Genomic DNA, 27,377 nt, shown 5'->3' with positions numbered 1-27,377 from the left:
TAGCATGTGGGGTCAGGTCAGTCTACTGTTAGCATGTGGGGACAGATCAGTCTACTGTTAGCATGTGGGGACAGGTCAGTCTACTGTTAGCATGTGGGGTCAGGTCAGTCTGCTGTTAGCATGTGGGGTCAGGTCAGTCTGCTGTTAGCATGTGGGGACAGGTCAGTCTGCTCTCTGCATGTTGGGTCAGATCTCCTGCATGGAGACGAGAGGTCAGGCAGGCTGTCTCACTCAGATATTCTTCAATCTCTCTCTGCAGGTCAAACACATCTAAATGTTCCCCTTCTCTCCCTGACTCTTTCTCTGTCACTTCTCCTGTATCTTGTCTTTGATGACCATTTTGTCTTCATCTGGCCTCTCCGTTTCTCAAGGTTGTTAAACTTGCGCTCTCTTCCAATGCTCGATAATACTGCCTCACCAACCTGAAGGAATTTACATATTCCTGTTTTACATTTGACATATTCCTGTTTTACATTAAACAGTTCAAAGAGGACCTTTAAACTGTGATATAAAAACTAGTTTAGAATTTTGTTTTACTGGACTGGATGGAAATTATGTTGTCTGAATGAGGTTAAGATCACTGAAATGGAAGTAATGACTTAGAGAAATCCACTATCTTATGAGAGCAGAGTATGCTAACTGCCCGACCTTCTAACTGCATTACCGTTTGTTTTCTTGTTTGATGAGGTGATAAAATCTTTGTTTATCATGACTTTAATATTGACTGATTATTCCAAGACCCTGCATTGCAATGTAGAGCTTGTCCTTCTATCTTTTCATGCACACATCATAATTTATACATATCCCAAAATGGGGATAGGTATACATTTGTTGCTAAGAATACTCAAACTGCTGGTGATATTTGCAGACCATTATCTCTGGCAGAGCTCTGAGACCACTGCTCAGCTGGACTGCTGTGTGCCGGCGGGACTTAGAGGAACTGTCCGTCAGCCTTTGCAAGACTCATCAATGAGAGACTATGGATTACCAGGGCAAGCATTCTCTCCCTGCTGCGTTTGGATATCAATTATTCAGGTGTGCAGCAGGATTCTTCCAGATTTCCACCAGTCTAAGTGAGGCTGACGAAAAGCTCAACCTGAGGTAATGAGTCAAAAGCCAGGCAGTCTTCCTCTCTTGTGGGTTTGTTATCAAAAATCTAAGCATCTTACTCATTCTCCCCCAGCTCATGCTGCAAACCTTCACCAGAATATTCCTTGAGGTCCATCCATTAAAACTTCCAAAGACAGCACAGTAAAAATATACTTGCAGGGAAAGTGCAAGGACAGATAAGGAAGGAAAACTTAAACAAAATTTGACTGGATGCCATAAGTCATTCTACTGGTACTCATGATTGTTTTGCTTCCTGTAAGGGTGAGATTGCCCTGCAGTGTCTAGTGAGAGCTTTCAGGACAGGTTGTCAGTGTAAACAGCCTCCAGATGTTCAGACAGATGAGGGCTGCTGGCCGGATCAGACACCTCCCTTCACCTCTGCCCTTTTAGAGCACAGACCTCCCCTCTGCCAGTTCCTCCAGGCCTGCCAGGACCTCAGGGGCTCTGGGCCCAAGGGAGAGGCAGGGGGCCAGGGGAAACCTCACAGAATGCGCCCTTTAATGTCAGGGAGCTCTGGATCTCTGGAGCGGGCTGGGGGATGGAGAGGTGGGGTGGAGGAGGGCAGGGGGGTAGGGGAAGCAGGGCTCTCTATTTCAAGCCAGGCTAAATCCCCTGCCTACTTAGTATGCATGCCTACACTCGCCGTCCACACTCAATGCAGAGAGAAGGCAGAATTTGTCACCCAGCTCGAAAAACAAATGATTCTGACATACTTGATACATTTTACTGTGACATGATTTAATTATTCGCTGTGACACAGTGCATGTTATTTGCATTTGCTTGTTTACATGCTGTCGGAAATGTTTATTATGTCATCTTTAGATAACAGAAGTTCCACCTATATGGCAGTTTGTTGACTGAGACATGTTTTTTTATTTAAATGCTCAAATAGAAACCATGTGACAGATTAATCAGTTACTTCAATAGGCACAGCTGTTTCTCCCAGGATGTGCAACAGGTTTCTATGGTGATCAGATGTAAGAAGTAACTGCTGTGAATATTTAGATGGATTATTGCAGAAATATTTCTGTTTTGCATTTAAATCACTGTATTATATTTAACTAGCTCTATTCAAGAGAGTGTGAATGTTGTAAACATTTTATGATTGATTTAGATTAGATAGACTCCTTGAAAATAAGCAGTACAATGTTTGGGGAAATGTAGTGAAAATTATACTTGTAATCCTTTTTTGAGCCATTAGTTAAAAGTGGATGAATCTCAGGAAAGGGTCAGGTGGCTTTTCAGTTGGAGAGATGGCTCAGCATTGGCAGTATTTGATGACACTGTGTGCCACGTCAATATAATTTAGCAGAGATTAAATTATAAACACTACATTCACCTAAAGAATCTGCTTACTCAGCCATACCAGAATATAATTAACAAACAAAGTCGTACTGATGTGCTGTCAGGAGTATCTTCATTGTCCCATCGTCAGCCGTTTAGCATTTTTCACTTCATATTTTCCTGCCACAACATGATGGACTTCAGGATCTTGCTGAAGGCAACACTGGCTCAGTATAGGACTGCTGGCAGGGTTCTGCTTTGCTTTCCAGCATTTTCCTATTCTCAGGGAAAAGTAAAAATACAATTTGCATTGTTACCCTTATTTACATTTATATTTAGTCATTTAGCAGACGCTCTTATCCAGAGTGACTTACAGTAAGTACAGGGACATTCCCCCGAGGCAAGTAGGGTGAAATGCCTTGCCCAAGGACACAACGTCATTCACAACGTCATTCGGCACGGCGGGGAATCGATCCGGCAACCTTCTGATTACTAGCCTGATTCCCTAACCGCTCAGCCACCTGACTCCTGCTTTGCCACCCTAAAAAAGTGCACTCATGAAATGAAAGAAATACAGCATATATAGGGTTATACTGATGATCTGTGGACAGGCAGAACAGCATGGCACCACCATTGAATGCCTAAACCAACATGACCAATGAAGGGATTAGGAAAATGAATAAAAGCTTGCTGAACAGGTCTAGCATTACAGCCACTGTGAGAAAGGTCTGTCTTCCAATCCTGGCAGATATTTCAGTAAATTGTTGGCCCTGACTGAGAAAAATACTCTCGGTTCCTGCCTACACAAAGGTAGCATCACCATGCATTTTCCTAATGTTCATCTTGCAGCCAATTTGGCCACTGATTCAGTAATTACAGTGCAGGGAGAGCTCTGACTAATCCACTGGAGAGCTTTGACAGAGATGGCCTGTGCAGGGAAATGTTCTCCTCAGTCTGAATCCCAGAAAGATTGTCAGGCTGTGTCAATACCACAGTGAGTCCTCCATAACTGAGTCAGTCTGAGCGAATCTCCACAGAAGATCAGGTTGGGTTTCAACAAGAAGCCCAACAGAGGGCAGGCAGGAGTGGCAGGCTCCAGTCAGATGTGAGGTGGAGCAGAGGGCCTGGTGCCTGGGCATCTATCTATGTCTGGCCTGGGTGCAGGGAGGCTGTGAGGCCTGGAGACCATCCAGCCATGTCAGCAAGGTGAGAACAGGCTCATTTACCTCCATCAGAAGTAGCCTCACTCTGCTGGGCCTCCCTCTGAGGCAGCCTCACTCTGCTGGGCCTCCCTCTGAGGCAGCCTCACTCTGCTGGGCCTCCCTCTGAGGCAGCCTCACTCTGCTGGGCCTCCCTCTGAGGCAGTCTCACTCTGCTGGGCCTCCCTCTGAGGCAGCCTCACTCTGCTGGGCCTCACTCAGAGGCAGCCTCACGTCTCTGGGCCTCACTCAGAGGCAGCCTCACGTCTCTGGGCCTCCCTCTGAGGCAGCCTCACTCTGCTGGGCCTCACTCAGAGGCAGCCTCACTCTGCTGGGCCTCACTCAGAGGCAGCCTCACTCAGAGGCAGCCTCCCTCTGAGGCAGCCTCACGTCTCTGGGCCTCACTCAGAGGCAGCCTCACGTCTCTGGGCCTCACTCAGAGGCAGCCTCACGTCTCTGGGCCTCACTCAAGGTCCTGCGGGCTGAAAGCAGGTATCCTGGAGAGTTCTGCTGATTCAGACAGCGAGGGTTAGGGTCAGGGTAAGCACAGTCTGCTACCAGCGTGGAGTACAGAGTGTACAGTACAGTTACAGACTGGACTTGGACCTCAGATTTCATGTTTTTCTAGGAAAGGAAAGTAACTGGGGACATAGAGAACCGGAGGCTGTAAACACAGTGGTTGGTTTAATGATTTGAGCAGTACTTACTGTAGGGTTGGCTGTGGCTCTGGGGTTTATTCTTACCAGTCTGTCAGATGATCGTATCAGGAGCCAGTTGTCCTCAAGTATCTGGATCCTACCCAGGTCTCTGGGTGTTTAGTATGTATGCAAATTAATAAAACATCGAACAACAGATTTTCAGAGAGTGCTGCTGGAAAGTTGATCTGCTAATTAATTATGTTGTTTTGGTGTGGGAAATTAACTTATTTATAATGGGGCCCTTGAGATGTAACGTAAAACCTCACAGCTTGAGTCATTCTAAATTAATGTTGCGTTTTCCTTTCAAACAAAGGAGCTAAATGTACTGTAACATGAAGTGAATTACTAATGAAGTATAACCTTGCATCATTACTGTGTTGGCACAGCTCTGAGACTACTCTGTTCGGAGCAGGAAGAGTTGGCGTTGGTTTATTGTGACGTCCCCAGAGTGAAGCCTCCACCACACAGCCAGGCTGAGCACACCTAGCCTGTATCAACAGTGGAGAAACAGATCTGCCTTCTTACTGTAAATGCTGACTTTTCTTTTCCGTGTGATTGTGATGCAGGTGCCCTGATCCTGTTGTCTCCCCCCTTCCTTCCCCAGTGATTGATCTGATGGTGTTTAGCCACTTCACCACTGCTGTGTGTGTGTGTGTGTGTGTGTCTGTGTGTGTGTAAGAGGGCCTCCCGTGAACAATGGCTCTGGGTTGGGTTCAGGCGGCTGTGAATGGACATGTGTTGAATGGCCTCCCTCCTCCTAAAGAGGCTATGGCACAGCATGCTGGTCGTGTTAGAAACTCCCTGGAGATGCAGAAGGAATTATCTGTGTAACTGACATGTCCTCTCTGCACCTGTGTGTGTGTGTGTGTGACATGTTCTCTCTGCACCTGCAGGTTCCAATGGATTAGTGTTGAGACTGCCCAGGCTGTAGATATCGAACTTATACAGGTAACTTATACAGGTATCCTGACAAAGCACTGGAAATACTTTAGCAATTTTGGTATCAATACTGTTTTTGAAAGACACTTGTTGTCTCCCCAATTGTGCTAAAATGTACTAAAAAGCAGCGCAGAAACGTAGATGCATTCAGACTGAACACCCATCAAATCAGCTGTGACTGAAGTGGCTTACAAACAATTTTGGAGCTTAGCATTGAGCAATCTTAACATCTCTTGTCACGCTGATTTAAAATGCTTTGGGGGCTGAGCTAATTCCGGTTCGATCCTATCTGAGGAAATCCATCGCAGACCAGTTGAGGAAACAAGAAGGAGGAATCACATCATCTGAGGAAATACGTTCAACAGGATCATGCCTACAGGGTAATGGCTGCCTACTGTTAAATTACAAATTTAGTTTTTGTGTACTCTTACTGACACACATTGAGTTTAGAGTAAAGAGCAGCCAGTGATTATTTAGAACGCTCATTCACCCCTAAGATGCGGTCTCGCGCCATTTAAGAGCTGAGCTTAAAGCACATGACAGGAAGAAAGTCCAAATGCAAAAGCTTATCAAATCAAGCTTAATTGCCAATGTTGTGGCAAGATGTAGAAAAAGTTACAAAGGAAAACTTTCAGATGGGAACTTTCAAATTCCTATGGAATTTTCAACATGTCTTCAACTAGATTTTTCTCAATTTATGTTTTTCAATATTGACAAAACATACCTTATTCTGAAGTTAACAAGTTAAACTTTAGTTTAAAATATGCCAAATTAGCCACTTGTGGGTTGTGTCCATGCGGGATAACTCACATATAAAACTTGGACTTGTATATTACATCAGGTACAACGCACAGCTTGTGGACACAGCTTGTTGACTTGTTGACACATATTGTACACATTAATTTAACAAAAGCTATACTCATACCATGCACTCAAGAATTTAATTACATTTTCCTCCAAACATTCTATTTCCCCCCGTACAGGCTATTTTTCCATTAACATGTTACCTCGGTCAGTAGACATCTCTTGGGAGAGCAATGCTCAGCCAGAGAACTGCTGAAACACTAATCTACAGCCATAAGCTGGAAGCCCACGAGGACTGGAGCTGGCATTGAAAAAGTGACATTGTTGGTATTGATAGAGCCCCCCAGCTATGTGGGACACCCAGGCCTAGTTAATGGCCTCCAAATAGACCCTTTATGTCCTTCGGTGCTATCAGATGTGTACGGCCGGCAGAGTGTCTCTGCTCCTCTGCAGCTGGCTCTGTGGGCCTCTCAGCCATGCAGGGAATGAATCTGTCTGGAGTGAATCATCACATCCCTGCTTCCTGGCTTTAATATCTCGTTCAACAGAGGTTGGCTGTCAAAAAGAGATATGCTAATTCAATGACCTCTTTTTTTTCTACACTATTAAAAGTCCCCTTCAAGGTGCTTAATATTTTAACAAAAAATCTATTGTGTGTGAGAGATTTGTGATGCTTCTGCAGTTTGCAAAACATCTGTGCAAGTACACTGGTTCATACAAAATATAAGTATTCACTGTTTGGTTGGAAGAAGGCAAGGACAGTAGAATTGTTGTATATATTAGACCAGATCAAACTAACCCAGGCTCCAGACCTCTCCAGCTGAACAAACCCATGTTCAGAAGGATGGTTATGATGGACGTCACTTCCAGCTCTTCTACCTAATAAATGAAGTTGTGAGGAAGAGAGAGGATGATTATTTGAGCGGCTTTTATGGTGCTCCTCTCCATGCTGCCTGCGTGGGCTGATTTGTGGAGAGATTGAAATGAGACTGGCTGGTCGGGCCACAGACTGGGCTGTGATTTACACATGCTGTTAAATCATAGGGACAGCACCCTGCCTGCAGTCACACAGCGCAGGCCCGGCAGCACAGATCCATCTGGGTGGAACCCACACAGAGCCAGTGCATCAGAACCAGAACCCAGCCGCCATCCAAACCACTTAGACCCTGGAGAGCACATCAGCCTGTTGAGATTCTAGCTGTTGTTGACAGAGGTTGTGGTTTCAGGGAAGAAAATTGTCAGTAATTGGTTTTGATTCCAGGCTTGAAGACAAAAAGCTCAAGGAGTTTTAGTTTTATTCTGACCGGCAAAGTCAGTGTTGTTTTCCCCCGTGAGAGGTAGGATGTCCTTGTAGCTGCATGTGGACTGTCTGTCTTCTCACCCTTGATAAGTAGTCAGAATAATGCTTCCACAGGAATGCTCCTTGTTATGGTTGTACCAATGCTTTGCCCCCTGCCGATGATCTTACAATATAGGATGAACTGATGGTTTCCCAATGAGTGAGGCTGACCTCCTACAAAGACCTTAGTCTGGGCCTTATCTTCTGTGATCCCATTATTGAAATGCATGTCCCCTGAAGATGTTCAGGATTTTACATTTGAATTCAGATGTAATCCCATTTCCCTGCTTAGTGGTTTCCCCTAAAGCCAGTTCAGGTGGGTGCTGTAGACTTGACATCACCTGCTACTGACAGAGTTTCTATTTAGTCCAGCATTTTACACAACCTGGAAAAATATGACATAATATGAGTGAAAAATTAAGAATTATTTTGCAATGAGAAACGTTTTTTAGTTTAAATTATTCCCTTCTCAAACTAAGGCAATTTCCAAGTTTCATCTGAATAGAAAAGTACATTTATAGATTTCTCTATGCGTCAGTTTCCAGGGACTGCTATCCCTGTGAATGTGAACGCTTACTGGTCAAACCCAGCAAGCAGGCCAGTGTATAATGTGTATATATGTGGGTGGTCATCAATCTTGCAAGCTAAAAAGACAAAATGGCATCTTCATATGGATCATATCACATGTTCTCTCTTTCTCTCCCCATGCAGGAAGGGGAAAGAAACACCAGATCTTTTGTGTCTCTTCAACTCATTTGGAACGTAGAAGGACTGTGCTTTGTGTCATTGTAACAGAGTAACTTCACCTTAATGCTTTTAAGGTCCATGTAATATTTAACTTTCTAAAATACATTCTAGTAGTTGACATTATACTTTTACATTCTCAAAGGTTTCGTTTTTTGCTTTTTCTCTCTTTTCTTTAAAAAAAGCTTGAACCAAGCAATAACCTGGATGTCTCCTTCAATACCACTCATCACTCTGAAGAGAATGACTTGTTTGCATATCAAAAGGTGGATTCATTTTACTTTCATAAAACACGTCTAGCCACTCCACCATGTCTTTAAAACCAACAATAAAGTAGTGTTCATTCGTCTCAGTGGATCCCATGTGGATTGTGGTTTCAATCCACTCTTTCTTTGTGTGCAGCAACTCATTTAGGACTGGCTGAAGGGCCAGATGGGGGGGATCCTTTTTGTTGTGATAAACACCAAACTAATGTTGTTATCCACGTCTCAAAGGCATTGGTTTTTTCTCCAAATGTCTTTCAGACACTTTTAATAGACCAAGATAAAGGAGCAGATTGGAGTAGGAGTCAGGAGGGTGAGCGGTTATGGAATCGGGCTAGTAATCAGAAGGTCGCTGGTTCGATTCCTGGCTGTGCAAAAATGACTGTGTCCTTGGGCAAGGCACTTCACCCCACTTTCCTCAGGGGGAATGTCCCTGTACTTACTGTAAGTCGCTCTGGATAAGAGCGTCTGCTAAATGAGAAAATGAGTAGTAAGTAGTCATAGTAGCGTGTCTTCAGATCAGGGCTGGGGTCAGCTTCCACAGGGTCCATCTGTCATTCAGCAGTATCATCTACAGCGAGGAGTCACCAAGATACTCACAGTTCAGATTTGAGGATAGGCCTTTCTTTGCACCCAAGTAATACTGAACACAGAATCATTCTTATACAGGATAACAGTTACATCTTCAATTTTTCCAACATCTCTCGAGTCAGTATTGATTTTAAGGGCTGTGGTTTCTATTGGTCAGTTGCAGGAATATATAGAACCACTCAAATCCTGAACGTCTCGTCGGGGGTCCAAAACTGAAGTGTTTAAGCATCTGAAAGGATTGCGTTTCCCTGCCAGAGCAGCTTGACAGCAGCAGCTGAACTCTGCTGTGGGTCTTTGCTGCAGCAGCCCTGGAGCTGCTGTGGGTCTTTGCTGCAGCAGCCCTGGAGCTGCTGTGGAACATAACCTTAATCCCTTTACTACAACGTGAGCATTATTCCTCTTAAGGCTACTCTGCATTCCATAAAGTCTTACCTGGTGCTGTGCAGCTGCTCTGTCGAGAGGAGGGAGGCGTGCGTGTGGTCACAGAGAACAATATCACTGTCTCTTATGTGTACAGAACCTGCTCTGTCTACCATGTGTACATAGAGGAAAGTGCTGTAGATCGCAGCTCTCAAAAGAATGCAGAGGAAGTTTCACTGCCTCAATCCTGGAACACCATCTCTTTATAGAGAGTAAAGGTCAAATTCAGCACAAGCGGCATAAGCAGCACCGCCATCGTCGCCATAACAACACCTAATCTGTTTACCCTAGTTATCTGTCTCCACTACTTTGTGTCAGGCCAGAGCCTTGTGTTATTGACTCAGCAATCTCATTCATGTTCCCCTGTCTATCTCCCTCCCACCCACATCCTCCTTACCATCTTTCAACCTCACACACATACAGTACTGTAGCTGCGGTTTTCCAGACTCTGAGCAAATTACCAGATCACAAGGTCATCCACAAAAGCATGAAAGAAATAATTTTCTTTCTGAAAGTAGGCTTTAGGTCCTGCCGCGACGATTAAAATTCAAGTCAACCCAAAATTAACATTCCTCCAGTCTGACGATAGTTGATGAAAGGTTGCCTTTTTGGTTCAGGCTGTACTGTACTTTACCTCCAAAGTACTTGGCTTGCTCAACAGAATACCAGCTAGTGTGAATGCCCCCCTGTATCAACATAATCATGTGAAGAGGCAGAATGCAGGATCCTGGCTGTTAACCATCTCTTTCATTCGTCCACCAGGCTGAGAGTTACTGCGTCATGAGCTTGTTAAGAGCCCTCCCTCTGGCCCTCAGATCTCAGGGATAGTCCTGAGAAGGTGAGGGGATGCCACACAGCTGGCTGTGCTCAGCAGGGGAGACAGATCATGTGGCAACTGAGAACATTCTTCCAGCACCTTTCATGGCCTGGCTTAACAGTTACCCAGGAGACATCTCTTCTGGAGGGTCCTTTCTGATCACTGAGCTTGGAGTCTAGTCCTGTTACCCCCTGTCCCAGAGCTTCAAGCTCACTGTTTACATCCAATCTCCACCAGCCACATCTTATCCTTTTCTCCCTCTGCCTCTGCCTCTCCCTTCCTCACACAGCCCTGAGAGATCCCCACAGTTGGCTCAGCTCTGGCAGCTCTGTCCTTCCTCTCAGCTCTGGCAGCTCTGTCCTTCCTCTCAGCTCTGGCAGCTCTGTCCTTCCTCTCAGCTCTGGCAGCTCTGTCCTTCCTCTCAGCTCTGGCAGCTCTGTCCTTCCTCTCAGCTCTGGCAGCTCTGTCCTTCCTCTCAGCTCTGGCAGCTCTGTCCTTCCTCTCAGCTCTGGCAGCTCTGTCCTTCCTCTCAGCTCTGGCAGCTCTGTCCTTCCTCTCAGCTCTGGCAGCTCTGTCCTTCCTCTCAGCTCTGGCAGCTCTGTCCTTCCTCTCAGCTCTGGCAGCTCTGTTCTTCCTCTCAGCTCTGGCAGCTCTGTCCTTCCTCTCAGCTCTGGCAGCTCTGTCCTTCCTCTCAGCTCTGGCAGCTCTGTCCTTCCTCTCAGCTCTGGCAGCTCTGTTCTTCCTCTCAGCTCTGGCAGCTCTGTCCTTCCTCTCAGCTCTGGCAGCTCTGTCCTTCCTCTCAGCTCTGGCAGCTCTGTTCTTCCTCTCAGCTCTGGCAGCTCTGTCCTTCCTCTCAGCTCTGGCAGCTCTGTCCTTCCTCTCAGGTCTGGCAGCTCTGTTCTTCCTCTCAGCTCTGGCAGCTCTGTCCTTCCTCTCAGCTCTGGCAGCTCTGTCCTTCCTCTCAGCTCTGGCAGCTCTGTTCTTCCTCTCAGCTCTGGCAGCTCTGTCCTTCCTCTCAGCTCTGGCAGCTCTGTCCTTCCTCTCAGCTCTGGCAGCTCTGTCCTTCCTCTCAGCTCTGGCAGCTCTGTCCTTCCTCTCAGCTCTGGCAGCTCTGTTCTTCCTCTCAGCTCTGGCAGCTCTGTTCTTCCTCTCAGCTCTGGCAGCTCTGTCCTTCCTCTCAGCTCTGGCAGCTCTGTCCTTCCTCTCAGCTCTGGCAGCTCCTTCCTCTCAGCTCTGGCAGCTCTGTCCTTCCTCTCAGCTCTGGCAGCTCTGTCCTTCCTCTCAGCTCTGGCAGCTCTGTCCTTCCTCTCAGCTCTGGCAGCTCTGTCCTTCCTCTCAGCTCTGGCAGCTCTGTCCTTCCTCTCAGCTCTGGCAGCTCTGTCCTTCCTCTCAGCTCTGGCAGCTCTGTCCTTCCTCTCAGCTCTGGCAGCTCTGTCCTTCCTCTCAGCTCTGGCAGCTCTGTTCTTCCTCTCAGCTCTGGCAGCTCTGTCCTTCCTCTCAGCTCTGGCAGCTCTGTCCTTCCTCTCAGCTCTGGCAGCTCTGTCCTTCCTCTCAGCTCTGGCAGCTCTGTTCTTCCTCTCAGCTCTGGCAGCTCTGTCCTTCCTCTCAGCTCTGGCAGCTCTGTCCTTCCTCTCAGCTCTGGCAGCTCTGTTCTTCCTCTCAGCTCTGGCAGCTCTGTTCTTCCTCTCAGCTCTGGCAGCTCTGTCCCTCTCAGCTGGTGTTTAATGTCCTCAGTACCGGCGTCGTGGCTCCATATATCAAAGGCGTTTACAGACAGCTATACACCTTTGACCGTTACACTTCACAACAATAAAGCTTTTCTCATTACACCCCCCCTCCCCCTCCACACAACTTCAATTAACTCTTAGGGGTCAAAAGTGTCTCCAACACCAAATGGCCAACTGGCTCCTCCTCTTCTACCCTCCACCTCTTCCTCATCCTCCTCTTCCTCCCCCCCCCCCAGACCCTCCCACTTGGCCTTTGTGTCAACTAGTCAGAAGCGGATAATTTGTAAAAATGATTATGGGCTGCTGCAGTACTGCAGACTGCCATCTTTCTTTTTCATGAAGTGGAAGCACAGTTATCGGTATTTTAATTTACTGTATGGCTTGTTCTCACTCACCAAAAAGGATGATGTTTTCCAACACTTGTTCTGAAGAGATAGTCAGGTCTGATGGCCCACTCTAGTTCCTCGTCTCACAGGAAGCTTGATGAAGCTCATTGAAAGGAGAGGAGATTTATTTGTCTGACTATATATCTGACAGAGCAATGCAAAAGCTATAAGTCATATGATGCATACAATAATTGCAGATTTGTATTCGACAAGGGCTGCACTGATGAAATGGGTGAATGAAAACCCTTTGTCTCTGTCTCTCGTTTTTAAAGTGAGCTGAGAGAGAAGACCGAGAAAGATGATTGGGGTAGATGTCGATGGTTTGGCAGGAGGCAGAGTTACAGACGCTAGCTGGGCGGGGCTTCATTGTGTAACTGCAAATCAAATAGTGGAAGGAGGTTAGAAAGACGATGGGTCCTGTGAGAGGAGAAAATCAATTGTTAAACAATTACGGCGAGCAGGCCCCTGGTTGAACAGTAGCTTCGTACGAGCAGCCTCTGTATCCCTGATCCCTATTGATGTTGGCCTATTTCCCCCTCTCCCTAATTCGGTAAATCCTCCAGGCTTAGCCACTTTACGCTCAATAACTTCCTACACCCTACAAAAACAGAGACAGTCTAATCACCTCAAATGTCCCTAATCCCCTGATGATGCTTCTTCATTTTGGATTGTGTGTCTTGGAGATCCTTCCCCCCAAGGAACCTGCAGGGTCTGTTTATTACTGCAGATCTGGGGGCCCTCTACTCTTTATCCTCATGGACGTTCACCTCTCTGTCATGGACGTTCACCTCTGTTGAGCCAGATGAACTGTCTGTCCTAGGATCACAGCACAGATCAGGCAGTTAGAAGTCAAACTCGGCAAAGTTCCTCTATCAAACATTTAAAGATGAACATCCTCATCCTCGGAGGAATGGAAGAAAAGTAAACAGGTTTCCCTGTCATCTCTCTGCGGAGCTCCTGGTGTTCCCCCTCTACTCCCCTGGGGAGTGGAGCTCCTTGGGGAGTGTTGCTCCTTGGAGAGTGGAGCTCCTTGGAGAGTGGAGCTCCTTGGAGAGTGGAGCTCCTTGGGGAGTGGAGCTCCTTGGAGAGTGGAGCTCCTTGGGGAGTGGAGCTCCTTGGAGAGTGGAGCTCCTTGGGGAGTGGAGCTCCTTGGAGAGTGGAGCTCCTTGGAGAGTGGAGCTCCTTGGGGAGTGGAGCTCTTTGGGGAGTGGAGCTCCTTGGGGAGTGGAGCTCCTTGTGGAGTGGAGCTCCTTGGGGAGTGGGGCTCCTTGGGGAGTGGGGCTCCTTGGGGAGTGGGGCTCCTTGTGGAGTGGAGCTCCTTGGAGAGTGGAGCTCCTTGGGGGGGGGGGGGGGGTAATTCAAATTTACAAGTGGACCGTAAGACTCCAACTTTCCTAATGTTTCCTGTCACCAAGTTTTAGAAAGAGCATATTTCTCCCAACTAATTAAGATTACGTTCTCACGGTAGAAGGGCATTTCCCTTTCATGAGGCTATATTAAAGACTTTAGAGTTGGGAAGAAAGAGTCAGATGACACCAGAGCGAGTCATGAGAATCCGGCTGCATCTTTTATAGATCAGAGCATGCTCAAGTTCTCCATAAAAAATAAAATCTTGCATAATTGCTCACATGTAATTGTGACATCTAAAAAAGCTGCCAACTTAGACGAAAACTGGACTTGAAATATTTAAAAAGATAATTTCATTATGCACATTCTCACCCAAATGAATTGGGCTTAAAGTGTCTTAACTCTGAGGGATTGAAAACTGCAAATGTACACCAGAAGTGTTATAGGCGTAAGAACACTGCCAAGTGCTAATGTGAAGGTCTTTCAAAGAGGGGTTACGTTTGCTAATGTAATAGCTTTATAGAATTTCTGTACAACCACTTTTCTCAATTTTCTCAAATGTGAGAGCTACAGTAGCCAGAGGCACACAATTCGAATTTTCCATGGACTGTTTGTGAGATTAAACACTGTTATTTCATTTAATAGCTGCAAAAACATTTATGGTGATTGACAAATCTGTTTTGTAGTTGCAGCATATCAGTTTAAAGTGTACTTGACATCTCTGTTCTATAAGCAAGAGATGTTTTTTACATATTTTTTGGAACTATAGGTCATCTCAAACTACTCCGAAAATGTCTTTTAGGAAAATAATTTCCTAATGTTTTATATAAATGACCTCAGAGACAAGCAAATCGATACCTGACGTCCATTGTTTTGTTGTATGCTGTTTTGTTTTTCACACCCTCTAACTCTCCTTCCATGAGAAAGACATTTGTATCCTGGCTCTGCTGCCACCTCAGACTGGCGAAGGTCAGGGTGAGAATCTACTGCAGCCGTCCGTCTTGCGTTCTTGGCACCTTCACTCTGTCAGTGCTATTGGGGAGGTAGAATACATCTCACATCCTGGCTTATTGACGTTCCACTACATAAAAATAAAAATAATGAAAAATCCATTAAGGGTTAAATGGACCAGGGTCACACTGATGGAAGCCATATTAATTCCACTGTGATCGTGGGTGAAGAGGACTCCCGAAGGCTTGGTGTGTGATCCACTGACAGTCCTGGGTTTAGCAGTGGTTGTTCAGACCAGACACAGGTCTACTTCCAGGTAGTTCAACCCACAGAATCTGAGAGCTGGTGTTGTATAGAATGTTCTTCAACATTCTGTCAGTTGGTTTGTTGTTGCTGTACTGCAGAGTTGGCTTGACTACATGCTGAACTAAGTCTTTGAATGAATTGGTGTCATATCAATAATTGGTGCCTGATATTAGAGAGGGTAACGTTAGTGGGTGCTTAAACAATAAGAATATATTATATTTATCATGGAAACCTTTCCATTTAAAGTATTTGGTGTGCTTATCTTGACTGCTGTTTGTATTTCTACCGGCTGTCTCTGTTGTTTCATTGGGGAATAATACCGTAATTATACACCATGCTGACAATATTGCAGAAAAACAGTTAAAAGGTCTGACTCTTAAAATGTGTTCTGGAGGCTTTTGGAGATATGGAACATTAAAGCCAGAAGAAAATAAACAGATCAGAACACTGTTTGCATCTGTCATCTGCACAAACAGCCATCGGACTACAGATAATATTCAGTTCATGTTCCATTTGACAGATGCTACAGGACATCTCACACACCCCCAGTTAATGGTGTCAGCTTGCCGTGGTGGTCTACAAACCCAGCTGTTTAAATGTTAATGAGCAACATCTCTCCATGTCACACAGAACCATCGACAGGGAGGCGGAGGGGAGACCGCAAGAGAAGGCCAGGGAGAATATTTATGTAGATGGCACCAATATAACAGAGATTAATTGCTTTCTGAAATAGTCTTATTTGGTGCAAAGTTGAGAGTGCCTTGTTTAGGGTTGGTTAGTTAGGGTCTAGGAATGATTGCAGGTAGGTTTCTGTTCAGTGAGAATAATGAACATCTCCTTCTTGTAGGTCTTGATTGTGTGGTGCTTTACTTGGACATGGAGTGAGTGCTATTAATATTCCCTGTTTCAGTCATCTAACGCTGGTTGGAACACCACAAGAGTATTTATCCCTAATGCGTCCCTCGCTCAACTCTTCTCATTCATCAGACTCCAAACTAACTAGGCTGGACGCAGTGTTAAAAGGGCATGCTTAAGATGAATAGTGTTACTGTGGCACAGCATTAGCAATTAAATAGCCCCCAATATGAGATTAGAATAGAGAAAAATCTTTGGCCATTTTCCTTTGTAATTCAGGTTAATTGAAAGCACTCCACTGAATCCTAATTAGAAAATGAAATATATTCAATCTCCTCAATGATTGGTGAGTTACCGCACCAACAGTCCCTGGACAGAAATTCCCAATCATAAAAGCACAGGAGAGCCGGGATCTTGTATGTACACAATACTTTATCAAATAATTACATAGAAAACATATGTTCCTATCACAAACAAGCCTTTTTAGTTGCCCTTTTCATTGTCAGTGTGACTTTAATGAATCCCAACACACACACTAAAAACAGACCCTGCGAAAGAAACAAACCTGAACACGGCACAGCACAACAAAGTTTTGCTTATATTGCAACACTCACTATTTAAAAAATATATATCTAAAGCTTTAGTTGGAATTTTTTTGTTTAGAAAAAAATACACAAATGACTGAATTCACAGAGAGAAATGTGGTAACGAACTGGCTGGACGTTCTGTGGTTAACTCTCCTGGTGACACGTCACGGCTGCTTGACTCAGCAGTCCTGAGGGCTGTGGAGCATTAACAGAGGCCCTGAGGCCCTGAGAGACCCCGACCTCCAGCCCACCAGAGGCGCTCACGAGCCCATGAGCACACCTGTTGCTCCCCAACAGGGTCCGGTGGGTCACAAACTCTGTGTTTCCTTGTTCCCGCCCGCCTGCCTCGCGGGGCCCCGTGTGTCATGTGTGCTCGCACGTGGCTACCTCAGGCAGGGGCGTCTGGTCCTGCATGACCACCTGGGCCGTGCTGCCGGCCGGCCGGCTGTGGGGAACCGAGTTCTTCTGCAGCTCCACCCCGAATGCAGGGGGGGCGTTCTGCAGCTGTCTTCTGTACTGCACAAAGCTACAGGTCTTTAGTATGATGGCCAGCACGTTCTTGCCTATCAGGATCCCCGAGACCCTGGCGTCCCTGTAGAGGATCATGTTGCCCCCCCGGATGAACAGCGTGATGACGTTGATGGTCACCAGGCTGAGGATGGGGTACAGCAGCATCTTGTGGGGCACAATGTTGACGCCCTGCATGCTGATCTCACTGAGGGACACGCAGGGCAGCACCAGCAGCAGGATGTAGCAGTAGAAGAACATGAGGCCCTCCGCCCACAAGGGGAGCCCTTTCTTCTGCGGCTCCCACAGGTTGGCCTGGATGTCCAGGATGTCGAGCAAGTCCACCACCACCCAGAACAGGCGGTTCCGGATCTCCTCCCTCTTCTTGAAGGCCCGAACGTACTCCATGTGGTCGATTGCCACCAGGACCACGAACAGCACCGGGATGCAGATGGACAACAGCAGCGTGAGGGCCTTGCGTGCCAGGGCATCCAGACTCTTCCTGTCGGCCTTGTAGTTCTGGTACACAAAGTACACCTTGATCTCCAGCACGAAGATGTAGAGGAACCAGAGGATCATGGCGTAGCCACGCTTGGCCGTCCGCACCTCAGCGCCCACCCACACGGCTACGTAGCGCAGCACAATGAGGAAACAGATGTCTCCCACCATCACCATGATGCAGATGCCGATCTTCCTGGGGCCATGGTTCTGCTCCACCAGGTAGGCATCGATCAGCGCCATGCTGCTCATGATCAGGATGGTGGACAGGCAAACATGGGGCTTGTTGGTGGGAGGGGGGGGCACCATTCTTGCACGGGGGGGGTAGGGTACGGGGTGTGGTGTCAGAGAGAGAGGGTAGGGGGTTGCAGTAGCAGGGGGGGGGGGTACCCAGGGTCCTCAGTCACCTGGTGTTGATGTTTGCCGACAGGGCGGTTAAACGACGGTGTTCCCCTCCATACAGCTTGGCTGCAGTCCAGGATGCACTAATAGGATCCACACAGATCACTTCAATCAATCCCAGCATGAGCTGAAGCCACCTGCCGGACAGACAGTGACCCTGAGTTAGTCAATTGTGTTGCTTGGCAAACAGTCCGTATTCAGACAAGCTCCACGCACCAAATAAGAACAATCTGACCCGTCTAATGTCTTCACCACATTCTAAGTAGTTTGAGGGGTATTTTTTCAGTTTTTCTTTTTCCTTCACTGTAGCTCGCCGTAATGATCATGCAGAATTTGTAATGCGATTAACATTGCAAATGGACTGCAGTATATCTGTCCTACTGTACTATTCTTGCCCCTGACTGGCTACGTGGATTAGAAAGCTGGCTGAGTACTCACTTGTTTTTCCCTGTACTTTCTGGTGATGAATGACAGGGTGCGATCATCTGCGAGGCAGCGCACAGCAAGCACAAAGCCCATCTGTAATCCAGCGGCGAGGAGAGCAGACAAGCGCCAGGATCTCTCCTCTCTGACAGACCTAAATCCACCAGTCATGGATATTTCTTGAAGCTAAAGAGGAATCCCCAAAATATCACCGCCATAATCCACTTACGGCTTAGAATGAATCACTGAAACAGTCTTAATGGTCACAAAGACTGTATTGAATTGCAGGACGCAAGAAAAGGCAATTTTTCTTGTGCTTAAATGAGGAGGATGTTTTTTTTGAGCCCAAACTGAAAGAAGAGGCAGAGAGGCAAAGTTATTTCCAGTGCTTTCTTTCTTCCAGAGAAAAAAACGGGAGCAAGTTTCAAGAATCCACCATCCATCGACAGGAATGTGTAGCTTTTTATGGTGCTCATAATGTGTTGTGTGCAATAGGAGAGTGTGTGTGAGTGTGTAGGAGGGAAAAGACAGCCACAAGGGTGTTGTAGTGAATCCTTTGAATGCAGCGTGTGTCCATCCCTCTTTCTCGCCTTCACTGTGTGCGTGTGAGCGAGCAAGCGTGTGCGTGTGAGCGAGCGTGTGCGTGTGCGTGTGAGCGAGCGTGTGCGTGTGAGCAAGTGTGTACGTGAGTGCGCGAGCTGTGAGCGTCTCAGCTGGCTCGGAGTCTGGCTGTGGAAAGCTGGCCCCCTGGAAAGATTATGGTTGCTGGGCTGTTTTCTCTCCCGTAATCAGGAGTGGCAGAGCGCTTAGTCGAGACCAAAGGAGGCGACGGGTCCTGGGGATCCTGAGCTGGGTCCTTCGGCTCCTCCAGGCGCCCCAGAGAGGGCTGTGCTTCCCTGCCCGGAGCGTTCCGCCCCTGCCTGGCCGGGAACACTGCGCCCCTGTAGTGGTTCACACTCTGAACTCCCAGGTCCGCTGCTCTGGTCCCTCCTTCTGATGCTCCTGCTGAAGTAGCAGCTCTCAGACTGGAGGTGATGCACAGCACAGCTGCAGAGCAGGAGAGGGAGAGAGAGGGGAAAGGAGGGAGGGAGAAAAGGGGGGATTGAACACTCATGCAGGGGGTGGGAGAGAGCGGGGGAGGGAAGAAAAGCCATGCTTGTGCAGTGTAACTGAATGCACAATTCTCTCTCTTTTTTGTATCTTTCTTTCTCTTCCTCCATCTCTCCCTCTCCTCTCTTTTTCTGTCACGTCTTCTCTCAATCTTTTTCTCCCACTCTTTTCTCTCTCTCCGTCTTTTTCTCTCTCCTCCCCTCACTCTCCTCCCCTCACTCTCCCTCCCTCCCCCTCAACTAAAGAGGAGTGGAACAGTACAAACAGAACAGTAACGTCAGATCAGAACAGTGATGTCAGAACAGTAACAATGCTGTTTTGCACTCTTCCTAAAGTGTTTCATAGTTCATTTCACTGTATTACAATATATGAACGTTAAGCAACAACAGCAGTTGACATGTTACCAATTTGAAAATAAGTCCTTACTGTACCCTGCTCTCCTCCCACAGTTAAACATTCATATTAGACAGTAATTACGGCTGCTGAGGTACAGTATATAACCTGCAAACCGTGACGCGAGTGACTGAGGGGTCCATATCTTGACAGGAGCTATCATGGCTGTTTATGGTCCCCATCATGTCCCAGTCAGGCCAGAGGATGATGTGCAGGATGCAGGCGTCATGGCTGTTGTGTGGACTCACACCTCTCTGGCTTTCATGATATTGGAATTTTATTGTCTGTTGCCCCAGGAAATATTTATAGATCGTAATTTTGCACTGACATGAGACATGATAAATCATATTTATCTGATTAAACTATTTTTTTACCTCTTATAACTATATGTTGATTATAAATACCTCCTATAACTATATATTGATTATAAATGTTCAGTGAGAATATGGAGCACTACAAGTATTAAAACGCCAAAGACGGAGAACAAGCTTGTCCTGCATTGGGACTGTTACAGAGGTACATGCATGTTTCTGAGTCTTGCTACAGTACTATGATGAACAGCTTGGTTGAATTATCTTTGCAAATGAGTTTTGAAGGCACTGAGCCCATAACAGATTATTTTTTATTTGCCCCTAGATTGTGAAAGATATCTGCATCTTTCTGCTACAGTACATTCCTCAGAAAGGCAAACTTAATGGTTAATGTAAAAAATGAGAACAACCTCACAGTGCCCCTGTAAAGAGAGGAAGTTGGGATGAGGAACCTCGGGCTGGAGTCACGTTCCTGTTTCCAGATCTCCCCAACAGCTGAGCATCTGTCTAACCCCTATCAGTGATTCCACCCACACAATGTCGACTCCTTCATTATTCATGTATTAATTTACATACCTTTTATGGTATACCGTAGATTCCAAGATACGGTAACCTCTTTATTAAAAAGCTAAGCTTACCCAAGCCTGAGATGGAATTAAATTATAATCATAGTGCATACATTAATGTATAGATCTTCAGTACTGCAGTCTTGTCATAATGACACTATGCATATATAATTCAGGAAGAGGAAGAAATATACTCAGATTTATTGTCACTAGGTAATTATTGGCTTTTTTCAAATAGTGTGTGAGGGATTATACACATATTCGAAAAAGCAGCATTTCTTTTTTCTGCAGCCGTGACCCACATGCTAGAAGCCGCGACACTGGGAAAGCACACACACTGACGTATATCCTGCATGTTCCCATCCTGTTGTCCTTCCCTGAGTACCAGAACATGCACCTAACATCACCCAGGAGCCCCAACCTAACATCACCCAGGAGCCCCAACCTAACATCACCCAGGAGCCCCAACCTAACATCACCCAGGAGCCCCAACCTAACATCACCCAGGAGCCCCAACCAACAATCAATCCCAGGATCTTCTGGTTATGAGGTAACAGTTGTATGTCTGTTAATGCTACCTGATCACAGTTACATGTCTGTTAATGCTACCTGATCACAGTTACATGTCTGTTAATGCTACCTGATCACAGTTACATGTCTGTTAATGCTACCTGATCACAGTTACATGTCTGTTAATGCTACCTGATCACACACTACATGATTCAGATCTGATGCAGGAATTTCTTGTTTTATAACTGTGCAGTGTGATGTGAACAATAGTTTATAGTATTATGCACCACAAAGACTATTGTGACCTTGCTTCTTGCTTATAACACCCACTTTCAAAGGACACGCACACAACGATCTCTGCTCTCCTCCCCCTCCACCGTTTTCCCCTCCTCTCCTACAGAGCGAAGGTCTGCCCTTGGCTCTTGGACAGGGACACTGCATCACTGCTGGGAGAAGGCTGCCTGAGAGCCTCAGCCCCCAGCCCCCGCCCCCAGCCTCCAGCCTCCAGCCTAACCCTAGTAGAGGTTTCATAAGAGGGGAGGAGAGGGACTGACTCAGGGTTCACATGAAAGAGGCGAGAGGCAGCTACACACACTACCCACATTATCAAAGGAGTGGAGGGGGAATATGTTCAGACGGTTTTGACAACATTTGGATATGTTGGACTGACACGGTGAAGATCTCTGCAGTGCAGGAGATCCAACTCCAGCCTCTTCACGGCTTGCTGACACTATGACGCAACTGTAGAGAGAGCTTTGCTCCCTTCAAGTGACAGAGGGGCACACGCAATCTCTCCCTCCCTGTCTCTCGTCCTTCCCTGTCTTTCTCCCTCCCTGTCTCTCTCCCTCCCTGTCTCTCTCCCTCCCTGTCTCTATCGCTGTCTGTCTGTCTCCCTCCCTGTCTCTCTCCCTCCCTGTCTCTATCCCTGTCTGTCTCCCTCCCTGTCTCCCTCCCTCCCTGTCTGTCTCCCTGTCTGTCTCCCTCCCTGTCTCCCTCTCTCCCTCCCTGTCTGTCTCCCTGTCTGTCTGTCTGTCTGTCTGTCTGTCTGTCTGTCTCCCTCCCTGTCTCCCTCCCTCCCTGTCTGTCTCCCTGTCTCTCTCCCTCCCTGTCTCTATTCCTGTCTGTCTGTCTCCCTCCCTGTCTGTCTCCCTGTCTGTCTGTCTGTCTGTCTGTCTGTCTGTCTCCCTGTCTGTCTGTCTGTCTCCCTGTCTGTCTGTCTCCCTCCCTGTCTGTCTCCCTCCCTGTCTGTCTCCCTCCCTGTCTCTATCCCTCCCTCCCTCCCTGTCTGTCTCCCTGTCTGTCTGTCTCCCTCCCTGTCTGTGTCCCTCCCTGTCTGTCTCCCTCCCTGTCTCTCTCCCTCCCTGTCTCTATCCATGTCTGTCTGTCTGTCTCCCTCCCTGTCTCCCTCCCTGTCTCCCTCCCTCCCTCCCTGTCTGTCTCCCTGTCTGTCTGTCTGTCTGTCTGTCTGTCTCCCTCCCTGTCTGTGTCCCTCCCTCTCTGTCTCCCTCCCTGTCTGTCTCCCTCCCTGTCTGTCTCCCTCCCTCTCTGTCTCCCTCCCTGTCTCTCCCCCTCCCTGTCTCTTTTCCTCCCTTATCTCTTTGCCTTGGGCTGAAATGATAAGCAAAGAGGCTTGCCATGTCTCAGTTTTGAGAGATACATTTTGCATTTCAAAATCTCAGGCTTTACTAAGATATTACAGCATGTTCTCTCAGAAGGGAGAAATAAATACTGAGAAGGGTGCCTTGGTAACCAGTCATAACAGCTTGAGAAATTTTCATTTTATTAGAAAGATATTACTGAATGCAATTGAAAACCTGAAACTTTAGCTTCAGCATTGTCAGACCAAACAAATTAGTTTTCTCCAGCTAGAATAAATCCAGACTTTAAAGCCAAACTGTCTGACTATGTTTTCTACACAGTTCTCACACTGTTGCAGGGCCGTAGCCACGGGTAGGCCTGGGTAGGCACAGACCTACCAAATTTGTTCTAAGGCTTACCCAAAAACGAAAATATCTCAGAAAAATTTTGCACCGGGTGCACATCGCAAAGTAAATAAGTAAAAAAAACTGAAAAGATGCCTATCCACATTTTTCTAGGCCTACCCAAAAACATGTTTCTGGCTACGCCCCTGCACTGTTGGGTTAGTACTAACCCTAACCCTAACCCTGCACTGTTGGGTTAGTACTAACCCTAACCCTAACCCTGCACTGTTGGGTTAGTACTAACCCTAACCCTAACCCTGCACTGTTGGGTTAGTACTAACCTAACCCTAACCCTGCACTGTTGTAAAAGCTTTTTCTTTCCCTCTCTGTTGCAATGTGGAGCATGTTTAGGTGAACTCTCAGAGACCCATTTTTTCAAACCATTAGAAATTTATATTTTTATCTGAAATATATATATATGTTATCTAATAAAAGAAAAAACATTTAAAATAAATAAATATCCAAAATATTTCAAACCTTTAAAACCTTTTTCAATCATTTAGAAACCTTTCTCCCAAAAAGTTTTTCAAACCTTTGGAAACCTTTTTCAAAACTTGTTTTTAAACCCTGAGAAACTTTTTTTACTACAGCCACACAAATAATTGTGTTAGTCCCACCATGAGACAAGCAGGAACATTTTGTATTATGTTCTGTATCCCCACGACTGCATAGATAATTTAAATAGTGTTCTGACCCATGTCAGAATGTTAAAATGCAAAAACACAAGAATTCACATTTTGGGACAGGTCAAGTTCTCTTTGGGACAGTAAGTTTTGCACTTCGGGACGGTACTATAAGGAAACAACTTTGTTGTCAGCCCTTCAAGTACTGTCAGTGTAATATACAGAAATCATACTTCTAGCCTCCCAAACACAGATCATTTGTTTATCACACAGTTTCCCCGCTCCTTCTGAAATAATGAATATTCATGTTCACTGATGCACACATCACTTTCAGCCCCCCTCAGTGCTGCAGGTAGTAATATCATTATAAATGCATAACTGCACCAATAGGCTGATTTGATTTCCTTTGTGTCTAGATTGCAGATGGTTTATTTAAGAGTCAAGGTTTTTGCATGATTAATTGTTCAGTGTGATGCCACAGTAGACTCATATGACAATACCTACCCATTAAATCTAAGTTCTGATATTGTCAACATTAGATTCTTGTCCTTCTCAGAGTCACATGGCTTGGATAGAAGTGTTTTATGTTTGGGTTGTTCCTGCCAGGGGAGGTTAGAGTTTTAGGACCAGGTGATGTGTAAACACATGTGGAGGAAGAACATTACATAAATGGTCCGGTAACCTGGGCAGAGGATGAGTAGATGAATGGATGAGTATGGGAAGGGATGAGTAGACGAAGGGGTGAGTGTGTATGAATGAGGGCGGTTTAACAAAAAACAGTTCAACATCAAGCTTGGCATGATTTGCAGATGTCTTTTGCCAAAATAACCCTTGGACACAAACATGAATTAATTGCATCCGTTTTGTGGTCTGGAATCGGTGTCAGCAAGTCGCTAAAAGATGGGGGAATTTACATCACCAAAGACAATTTGTACATGAAGCATAACAGTGGAAATAGAACACATAAATCATATTAGCTGTAACCCTGAGTCTACCATCGATTACCCACAGGGGAATGAATGGGGGCATAAAAGCTCCCCATCCTTAAACAGCCACATAAGGGGAGGCATGAAGGGGAAGGCTGAGCTGCGCTATGGGGGCTCTAGGGCCAGGGAGAACCAGGGAGTCTGTCTGGGTCCTGCCCCCAGAGGCAGGCAGCCTAGCTGGGGGAGGAGGAGAGGGCAGCTCCCTGTGAAGGTGCTTGCTGGAGCTCCATATGGGGTGTTACCTTGGAAACAAGTAACGTGTGACCACAGGTTGTAATCCTCCAGCATTTCCTGAGCAGAATATAGATTAATTTAGGAGGCCTATGAGAAGGTTAAACTATAGTGCAGCGACAGATCTCTCTTCTGGCGTGGCGTAGAGAAGTGGTCTCTACTGGATTTGCATAAAATATACCATTAAAGCGAACTCAGGATGAACCAACATTAAAGTCTTAGGGACGTTTCAATACATCTGCAGGATGATCAATAATTTATCACCAGACCAACCTCACTGCTCAACCCTCTGGTTTGTCCTGGTCTCCCTCTGCTGTAGTTGTCTGGTCCTGTGGGAGCATGGGTTTAGTTTCCACCTCACACCTGTGTCCCCTGGGGGGCTGTGCCCCCAACAACACAAGCAGAGATGTAAACACAACAACGCAAGAAGAGATGTAAACACAACAACACAAGCAGAGATGTAAACACAACAACACAAGCAGAGTCTTGTTTGGATAAGCTGGTGAGGAGCATGCTAGGACCTGCAGGCGTTAATGATTCTTCTGTTTGAGCAGAACTCCCTGAGCCCCCCTGGCCCCCCGCCCCCGTGGTCCCCCCACCCCCCACCCAACACTCCCTGAGCCCCCCTGGCCCCCCGCCCCAGTGGTCCCCCCACCCAACACTCCCCACACTTGGTTTAAGGAACACAGAGCAGCAAGGTCTGGTTATTAACTCAGAAATAAACATCAGCGAGGCCCCTGGCGAGGAGCCCGTTTTGAGGACATGCATTGATGATAGACCCCATAACCATAAATAAAGATAGCAAAAATATATTAAGTACTGGGAGAGGTGTCTATGCAGTGATGCCTTTGTCAAAGTGTCAGCAGCGAGCGCAACATGATGTGGCATTCACTGTTCAATGTGAACGACTAAGGACAGGCCTGTGACAGTTGATATGAAGGATTTCACAAGCCGTGGCTCACGTTTTAAAGACATCAAGAACATTATACATGCAGAAATCAAAGTACATACTTGTCAGATCAGACAGTGGCCTCATTGGCCCTGTCACTGTGATGATGCAAGCTCCTGCTACCAAATCTGATCTGTGCTTCTGAACAGCTGGCAGGTTTACTTCCTGCCATGGTGGGATTCACATGCAATGCACATTTTGGATGGCATGTTTCCCAGACTGCCCTTGCAGGGGAATCAGCCAATTTCTGAGACTAGTTTCTGTCCCTGCCCTGCTCTGCTTCATGGCCGTAAGGAGAGCAAGGTGAGGAGCTGGTGTCCAGAGGCAGGTGAGGAGCTGGTGTCCAGAGGCAGGTGAGGAGCTGGTGTCCAGAGGCAGGTGAGGAGCTGGTGTCCAGAGGCAGGAACACACTCAGGACCACGTTGGGTCGCTCTTCTCAGAGATGTGGGTGTGGAGTTAGGAGGGAGGCCAGACCCCGTCTGAACCATGGTATATGCAGTGGTCCAGTTGAGGTAGAACATGGGCACTCTTATCATTGTATTTTAATGTATTTAAGGAGAGATTGCTCACACATCAGTGGAGCTAAGGACAGATCTTGGTGTGCAGGAAACACGTCTCACCCTCTTGAGAACGTGCACGTGCTTCTAGAACCGGCACCTGAATCAAAGCCCCGGTGAAGTTGCAGTGTTTCATGACAGCAATCGTTAATCACTCAAAAGTGTGGAGGATGGGTTTATTCCACTATCATTACCACTTCCACCAGCGCATCACAAAACCATGCATAGATATAAACACCAGAGGTAGATGAGAAATGTTGAAGTCATAAATCATGTTGTAAATCACATGTGACTGTAGAGATTGTTAAGGATCCATGCCCTTGTTAGGCCCTGAGGGTCGAGATATCTTGCTTGTAGAACTCCCTCTGTCAATATTGGGTACCAAAACACAGTGCTAATATGGCACCATTACCTATATGACTGGTGTGTACAGGACCAAATCAGAACGCAGATTTCGGTGCATCACTTCAGTGCCACTTACAGTAAAAGCCTGAGCTGATTGAAATATTTGCCCTCTGGTGCACACGATCGCTAGTTAAATGATACTGCATTCATGTGGTGTCACAATAATCAGAAAAATAATTTCCTGTCTGAGAAAATTCACGTGAATGCAAGCCGGAACAACAACATGGAAAGTAGCTAATTTGTATGTGTCATGTAATGTAGAAAATCCTAATCATAGAATCTCTGTCACGGAATTTGGAAGAGATGACATCACCATGAGGGACCAACCGGGAGAGAGGCAGAGAGAGAGAGGCAGAGAGAGAGAGGCGGAGAGAGAGAGGCGGAGAGAGAGAGGCAGAGAGAGAGAGGCGGAGAGAGAGAGGCGGAGAGAGAGAAGCGGAGAGAGAGGCGGAGAGAGAGAGGCGGAGAGAGAGGCGGAGAGAGAGAGGCGGAGAGAGAAGCAGAGAGAGAGAGGCGGAGAGGGAGAGGCAGAGAGAGAGAGGCAGAGAGAGAGAGAG

General features: G+C 46.7%; 1 protein-coding gene and 1 long non-coding RNA gene across 2 annotated transcripts; one reads left to right on the top strand and one right to left on the bottom strand.

Moving 5' to 3' along the window:
• Nucleotides 1-4,683: 4,683 nt before the first annotated feature.
• Nucleotides 4,684-8,244, top strand: LOC124474195. The gene is made up of 3 exons (XR_006956794.1): nt 4,684-4,817; nt 5,185-5,610; nt 8,085-8,244. It is a non-coding gene; the product is annotated as an uncharacterized LOC124474195 (long non-coding RNA).
• Nucleotides 8,245-16,263: 8,019 nt separating this feature from the next.
• On the bottom strand, nt 16,264-17,727 carry LOC124473893 (transmembrane protein 121). Its single transcript, XM_047029613.1, has one exon. The coding sequence runs from the start codon at nt 17,679-17,681 to the stop codon at nt 16,731-16,733; it is 951 nt and encodes a 316-aa protein (XP_046885569.1). The 5' UTR covers nt 17,682-17,727; the 3' UTR covers nt 16,264-16,730.
• Between the last annotated feature and the right edge of the window lie 9,650 nt (nt 17,728-27,377).

Source organism: Hypomesus transpacificus, chromosome 11 (genome assembly GCF_021917145.1).
Source record: "Hypomesus transpacificus isolate Combined female chromosome 11, fHypTra1, whole genome shotgun sequence".
Classification (NCBI taxonomy): domain Eukaryota; kingdom Metazoa; phylum Chordata; class Actinopteri; order Osmeriformes; family Osmeridae; genus Hypomesus; species Hypomesus transpacificus.
The sequence above is the reverse complement of the archived record's forward strand: the minus strand, read 5'-3'. Positions and strand labels throughout refer to the sequence as shown.

Excerpts from the sequence above, each read along its gene's own strand:
- LOC124473893 (XM_047029613.1), bottom strand. The coding sequence starts at position 17,681 with ATGGTGCCCCCCCCTCCCACCAACAAGCCCCATGTTTGCCTGTCCACC.